At 38.7% G+C, this 7,910-nt stretch overlaps 1 protein-coding gene across 1 annotated transcript in view; it reads right to left on the bottom strand.

The window, feature by feature from the left end:
• Positions 1 to 1,740: 1,740 nt before the first annotated feature.
• Positions 1,741 to 7,910, bottom strand: part of INA (internexin neuronal intermediate filament protein, alpha) — an 11,367-nt gene continuing 5,197 nt past the window's right edge. Inside the window, 1 exon segment of the mRNA XM_008578129.1 lies at positions 1,741 to 3,792. Within this exon segment, the coding sequence (XP_008576351.1) occupies positions 3,451 to 3,792 (342 nt within the window). The 3' untranslated portion in view covers positions 1,741 to 3,450.

Below are 7,910 nucleotides of genomic sequence, written 5' to 3'. Positions count from 1 at the left end.
TAAATTGAGGTGAAATCTACATAATATAAAATCAATTATTTTAAAGCAAATGATTCAGTGCTAATTAATACATTAACAATATTGTGCAGCAACCACCTCTATCTAGTTCCAAAACATTTCCATCACTCCAAAATAAAACCCCATATTCATTGAATGGCAATAGCAAGAGATATGTTCTGTAAAGAAAAATAAAATTTCACATATGCCCCCTCTCTTTAGCTCTGACAACTACCATTCTGCTTTCTGTTCCAACAGACTTTTAAATATACTTTTAAAAGAGTTTCATGTTTGGGCCGGCCCGGTGGCGCACTGGAGAGTGCGCCGCTTGGGAGCGCGGCGACCCTCCCGCCGAGGGTTCGCATCCCATGTGGATACCGGTTCCGCTCACTGGCTGAGCACGGTGTGGGCGCAACACCGAGGGTTGCGATCCCGTTGCCAGTCCCCGGTATGGGCGTGACACTGAGGGTTGCGATCCTGTTACTGGTCAGTAAAAAAGACAAAAAGGAAAAAAAAAAAAAGAGTTTCATGTTTACCTTTAGAGCCATGAATGGTGGTAGTGAGCCCTCTGCTTGAGTTCACAGGTAAGTTCTAGACGTTTATTCCCATGATTATTTGTGACTTGCATTAACTCTGGAGCTAAACTTTGGAATCTAGCTTCCAGGAAATTGCTCAAATCTTGCCGCCCTCTTTAGCCAGTGCAGTAAAATGAATTCTAGGTATCCTGGATTTAATACTTCTCACAGAATTGTTGCTTCTGTAATACTCTCTCATTTACAGGCCCTTTTATGAGAAACTACAGAATTCCTTTGCAAAAGTATAAGAAATCCCACCCCACTCCCTTTTAAATAGGGAAATAACACACAATTCTAATTTTTAGCAGGAACAGAGATGACTCATGGTTGGATGGGCCCATAGCCCAGTTTTGAGCTACCACCACCTCACTGCAATGCAGGAAGGCATAGTAGGCTGAGGATGTCTTGAGTCCTATGGGACTCAGCGTTGCCAAGGGTTTCTGGGGCAGAGAAACCTCAAATAAAACCAGGAGAGGAAGGGGTGAAAAAGAAGATAAAATGAGAGGACTTTTTTTCCTTTTTTTTAAATGTAAAGAGGCAGCATAGGGAAGAAAAACAGGCACTATAGAGTCAGATGGAACAGCAAGGTCCAAATCCCAGCTGTACTACTTATTTTGTGACATCTGACAAGGGTCTTAACCTTGTTACTCTGAGGTTCTACTTCATCATTTGTAAAATGGGTATATAAATACTACACTTAAAGAGTGGTTGTGAGGTTTAAATAATTTTATGTTTACTGCCTAGTACAATATCTGACATGTAAGTAGGCACTGAGTAAATTATAGCTATTATTAATAAGTGTAAGTCTCAGGATGCAGGGGATCTCTGTCTAACAGTCGTCTTGGATATCATATACCTTACAGGCAGGCTACCCCACAATCTCTAGGACTCATTTGCTGTCCCATTGTCAACAGCTGATGCTGCTTTCTCCCTGTCCCTTCACCTCTTTGCCTAAGGATCCTGAACAATGTTTTCTATGTTACCTATTATTCTGATTTAATAATTTTTCAACTCCGTAAAATGCTCTTAATGTCTTTCTTTTATAAATGAGTTCATGGCAATTAGTAGTGACACACCGAAAATAGAATACACAAATTAGTCAGAGCCAGACTGACTGAACCTGAACAGCACACTCTCAGTGCAACAGCAGAAACCACAGAACAACAAATTATGTTGACAGGATTCATGTAACTTTTAATTTATTTTACTACTGTCTTACAGTAAGTGTGAGGAGTAAAGACAGAGATAGGGTAAGGAAAAGGAAGAAAAGTATCTTTCAGTTCCTTAAACTATTGAAACATGTGCTAGGATAAGAAAGTTAAGTAAAAGCATCACATCCTTATTACCACAGAGCTCTGAATAGAGATGTGGAACAGAGACAGGGCAACTTTTAGCTCTGGTGCAAGTGGCTGCTGGCAGAGAACAGATCCTGCATCAAGCTTGGCACACGTGGAATGCTGGGCAATGCAGATGCTACACAGCTGGGCAGATGAAGAGTGGACTCTCCAGATTCTACTTCCTAGCAAGTGATTAGGAGCATGCACACCCCTGTGGTCTGAGTGTCTCTTCCTCTCCAGCAGGGTAGGGAGACCCCACCAACAATGCAGCAATAGGGAAACTGTTGGGGAGGACTCTTTTAGAATAGAGAAAATTTTTAAAAATATTTGCTGGTGGTGTTCATTGACCAGAAGCGGTTTCTTTTACTTTGGGGCAGTAGCATTGTGTCCTGGTGATAAAACTTCTTATACTTAGCACTCTTAAAAGGCATAGGAGAGTAAAAGCAAGGCCTCTTTAGGATCTAGACTAGTGGGAGGGGGAATATGTGTATTCTAAGAGTAAGGGCAAGAAAAAGCTAATTCTATATCACCACAAGTGAACTGACACAGATAAATGAGACCTTGGCTTTTTCCATTCATAGAAATATTCACCTCTTCTAGCTTATACTACTAAATCTAAGGTCAGCTTAATCACAGCTTGGAATCACTATTACCGTGCTTCTAAAGTTGATGTGAAAATCTACATTTTTAATAAAGTAGGGCTTTTTCCCCCAAATAGATCTGAATAAGCCAAAAGCCTAAAATCTAGGGATTATTTTCATTATTTTATTTGTTGGGAAAAACACTTAAATTCATCACTGCCATTTTTTTTCACCTACAGAATTGAAAGGATATGAAATGGGTAGGGAAAAGTCACTATATGAATCATAGAAATGGTCAACATGCATCTAATTTTACCCACTGAACAAAGAGAGCTAAAGGGGATAAGTTCTTCTGAGAAGAACTTAAGTGTATTTAACAGGGAAGAATACTACACTTGCCTTTCTTTTCCCCCCTGGATGGAGAAAAAAGATATATGGAATTGAGAGGCGTGGGAAGGAATGTGTCCATCAAATAAACACCCGTCATTTGTGGAACAGTTCTATCAGAGTAAAACTGAGTGTAGACCAGTGGTTTATCTTTGGCAGTGATCGAATGTTTTAGGTATCTAGAGTAAAATTATATAGCCGGGCAATGGCTGGGTATGGTGAATGAATATAGGTTTTAATTTCAGTTCACAGCAAATTATGATGATCACAGATTTAGCACCTTAGTTTGTACTTCCTCTGCACCCGAATCATCTATTACTGTGAAGCCTGAGCTTTAGGTGAGAAAGCTGTATTCTTAGATAACTTCTCTGAGATTGCTCCAGAACTGCAGTTTACTCTAACCTAAGGGGTGGTTTTCCTATTAGAGAGAGTAAGTATTCAATACTAAATATGAGACTGAAGCCTTGAAGACATTTTATAGTGGTGACAGGTGTATGGTTCAGGAATAGGCTGTGAAACAAGTTGAATGTATATTTTTCCCTCTTAAGCATTAATTTATTTTAAGCAATAGAATTATATTTTTTGGTTTGAAATGGTGCTTTCTTCTATATCTGATTTCTCAGTTTTCTTAGTAGATACTACCGTCTCCTCCAATATTTCTTCAAAACTTTCCCCTATCTGGGAGGTTTTCTTAGAGGCCACCTTAGAAGCCTCCTCCTCCTCCTCTTCCTCCTCCTCTCTCTTAAGTGACAGCCCAGTGGATGAGACTTTGGAGGTTGTAGAACTAAGGATTCTGGATGGGAGCAGATAACTTGGATTGGGAAATGGATTCAGCCCTGAAATGCTTAATCCACTGGTGCTAAAACGTGTCTCTTCACCTTCCAGCAGTTTCCTGTAAATCCAAAAGAGGAAAAACTCTCAGGAAGTAAACTTGCAACTTTTTTTTTTTTTAAAAAAGAACTTAACCCTCCAGTCCCTATTCATTTTAGAGATTACACTTACACACACACACACACACACACACACACACGCACACGCACACGCACACCTTAAGCACCAGCTGTCTTTAAAGCATTGTCAAAGGAAACTTATCCAATTCAGAAATATATTCCAGAAGGAAAAACCTACAACTCCCCTTGGCCACATCATACCCATTTTTGGCAATTAGAGTCTACAAAGCTCTAGGGAGAAGTAATTTTCCTAATTAACAACTTAATTATAATAGGGATAAGGAGGTGAGAAGTCTACAAAGGAAGGAGGAACTGCCTAATTCAGACTGAATTTGAGATTTGTACTTTTCTAATGTATACTGGTACAAAGAGAATGGAACCAGCAGTAAGAAGCCAGTGAATGACACTATTTTATATGTCAGACTTTTTCCCACCTTGGCCTAAATAGCACCATAAAGAGTGGTCCCAGGGATGGCCAGCTAGCTCAGTTAGTTAGAGCATGATGCTGATAACGCTGTGACATCAAGGTCCAGAGTTCGATCCCTGTACTGGCCAGCCACCAAATTAAAAAAAGAGTGGCCTTGATACTTTGTTTCTCATAACTCTAATAGTTTTTATCACTGTTCTTTTAAAAATCAGAAATTGAAGACACTATCAAATGCTCTCGGAGCTTTGTTTTGTAGTAGTATACATAGCGTAAAGAAAAGGAAAAAATATCCAGACAGATCTGGGGTTGAATCTGAGCTCTACTGTTTACCAGCATTGTGATTTTCAGCAAGTAAAATCATCTGTGGTTCAGTTTCCTCATCTGCAAAATGGGAACAACATGACCTGACACCTAGAAAAGTTTTATGGAATATCTAATATAGCGCTGACACATAGTAATCATTCAGAAAATAGCAGCTGCTGTTATTACTTTTCTTTTTTTAAGGTAAATGTTCACTTAAACACTGCCTTGAGTAGGAATCTGGGGGGATACTTCACCTATCGGGATTTTCTGAGTTGTATAAATCCTATTTTAATTTTAATTTTATTTTTTATTGATTATGCATATTCATGGGGTACAAAGCTGATTTAAGGTAAATGTTCACTTAAACACTGCCTTGAGTAGGAATCTGGGGGGATACTTCACCTATTGGGATTTTCTGAGTTGTATAAATCCTATTTTAATTTTAATTTTATTTTTTATTGATTATGCATATTCATGGGGTACAAAGCTGACGAGATCTATTATGGCAAGGCCTATCAGAGTACTCAGAAGTGACAAGATGAGAAAAAGATCCCCACCCTCAAGAAACTCCCAAGTTGAAAGGCATTAAAAACATAACAAAATGTCAACAATAAAGGGGCCGGCCCGTGGCTCACTCGGGAGAGTGTGGTGCTGATAACACCAAGACCGCGGGTTCGGATCCCATATAGGGATGGCTGGTTGCTCACTTTGGTGAGCGTGGTGCTGACAACACCAATCCAAGGGTTAAGATCCCCTTACCAGTCATCTTTTTAGAAAAAAAAAACAAAAAAACTCTCTAACAGTTTTGGAATAAAATCCAAGCTCCTCAGCATGACCTACACCTTTCCCTTTGCTTAATGTGTTTCAGCCACCCTGGCCTTCTCCTTTTTCTCCTTAAGCACAGCAAGTTCATTGGTATACCATGCCTAAAAGGGACACCAATGGAAAAGCCTATTTCCTCTGCCTGGAACACCCTGTAGTGGATCTTTACACGACAGACTCCTTGTCATACAAGATTCAGTTCAAATGTCCTTTCCTCAGACAAGTCTTCCTTTGCATCCAGTTTAAGTACCCTCCCTCTACTGATCCAAACCATTATTTTATCTTAAGTCAGGGTGGCTGCTCGCCCATCCAGGAACCTTGTGTAAATTAGAAAAAGGTACCCCCAATGAGAAGACAAATTAGAAAAAAGCATCCACTTGAAAGGGGCCTCTTAGCACATATTATATGAAATTATCTTGTTCATTAACTAATTTACTAGTTTATTTTCTGTCACTTTCTTCTATAACAGGGTTTTTCAACCTTGGCTCTATTGATGTTTTTGGTGAGATAATTCTTCATTTTGGGGGGCTGTCCTATGAACTGTAGGATGTTTAGCAGCATCCTTGGCCTCTACCAACTAGATGCCAGAGTACATACCCTGCCACACAGTTGTAATAACCAAAAATGCCTCCAGACATTGCTATATGTCCTTTAGGGGGCAAATCACTCTTTGTTGAGAGCTACTGCTCTAGAATGTAATTAACATGGATGCAGAGACCCTTTCTGTCTAGTTCACCCCTGGAAGCCCAGAGCTTAGCACAACGCACACTGTAGATGCTCAAAGAATTGTTGAATGAATGAATGATGCTACATAAACCTTTCTTCTTTTCTTATGACCTGAAAAGGTATGAGCAAATAACCCATATAATTCAGCTGCAACTCTGTAAACATGAAGAGCACAGTGAGTAAGAGTTATTTTTATGAAACGATGATGCAGATAAACATATCAGAAACCTCAACAAAGTAAGTGCTGAGTGGCCCTGGTAACTCCTCTTCTGAGGAGATGATGCAGCAATGATAAAAGGCAAGGCTGAGACATCGGGAAAGCAAACTTCCAAGTCAAGAGGATTGCAGAAGGAATTAAAATTCATACCACCTACCTGTTCTATAAATATTGACAGGAATACTGCAAAGGAGAATCTCAATTGACTCATGGGTACAGAGCAAGGAATGATACGCAGTGGAGAAAATATATATTATATTGAAAGTGATGCAGATATTTTCAGTGTGTTAAGTGATTACAAGGACCTAAAAGGATTTTTACCAAGAAATTTTACTTGATAGTTGCTGTTTATTACCAAGAAATATTACTTGAGGTTAAAGTAACCTAAGAGCAAGTCTGCTAGTGATGCACTAGGAGTAAGAGAATCAATATTAGTGTGGTAAGGGGGAAAGGAGTCTAGGATGAGGGCAAAAGGATAAAGAGGGAGAAATATTACAACTATGCAAAGAAGCAGGAGAAATGCTATATGAGAAAAACAAAAGGATTTCATCAGTTTCTTTGCGTGGTATTTTTTGCCTTGCCACAAACATCCAATGTACCTCAGCCAGTTTTCTACATTTTAGTTTCTTCAAACCTACCATTTCTGCATATGGAAAATTATATGTTTATTCTTTTCTAAGGTGTCCTCAGATCCTCAAATTAGGATTCCAATTTAATGTATCTCACATTAGCGTATGGTGAGTCTATTATCTGTCAAATTAGATGACGGGCATTAGAACAGCATGGCATATAAGTACTCAATAAATGTTAGTGATATTTATTATTGTTAATATCATACCAGGTGACTCTCTACACTTTTGATGATGCAGACAAATCAATCATGAGCCCTCCCTACAACCACTTAGATAACTAAGAAAAGTAATGTATAATAAATCTTTAATATTGGGTAGTTGGAGGCATATCTCTTAAAGCACTGGATTTTAAAAAAATAACAGTTTTGAATAAAATCCTTTCTAAAGTGACTTATACCACTCACAATTAGGGCTTTAAACATAATACAACCTTTCTCAGCAATGAAGGGTCATGATAATGATCAATTATTTTCTATAAAAAATAACAGTTTTGAATAAAATCCTTTCTAAAGTGACTTATACCACTCACAATTAGGGCATTAAACATAATACAACCTTTCTCAGCAATGAAGGGTCATGATAATGATCAATTATTTTCTAAAATTCTGTGATTTTAAAAAATCTTTTGAGTCAATGGATATATATCGGGCTGTTTATTTCTAAACTAAGTGGCTCCAAAGAGCAGTATTTGAATTAGTGTTGCTGCTTATTGGTTTTCTTTGTCCCAAAAGATGAATTGATCTGCTGCTGCTGCTACTACTACTCATTCGTGACAATGCCTGACTCCAGCGGTTCCCCCTGTTCCATCTTGCAGCATGCTTGAACCACAAATAGCAAAGCGTTTTAGAATCACCTAAAGTGAGAATGGGGGAATCAGAGGGGCCAACTTCCTAATATGTGATTTAGATAGAGGTTTTATCTCATCAGCAGGTTAATCAGGTCACTTTAAAACAAAA

This window comes from Galeopterus variegatus, unplaced genomic scaffold (assembly GCF_000696425.1).
Source record: "Galeopterus variegatus unplaced genomic scaffold, G_variegatus-3.0.2 Scaffold1634, whole genome shotgun sequence".
NCBI lineage: Eukaryota > Metazoa > Chordata > Mammalia > Dermoptera > Cynocephalidae > Galeopterus > Galeopterus variegatus.
Note: the sequence above shows the minus strand (reverse complement) of the source record. Positions and strands in the feature narration are given on the sequence as shown.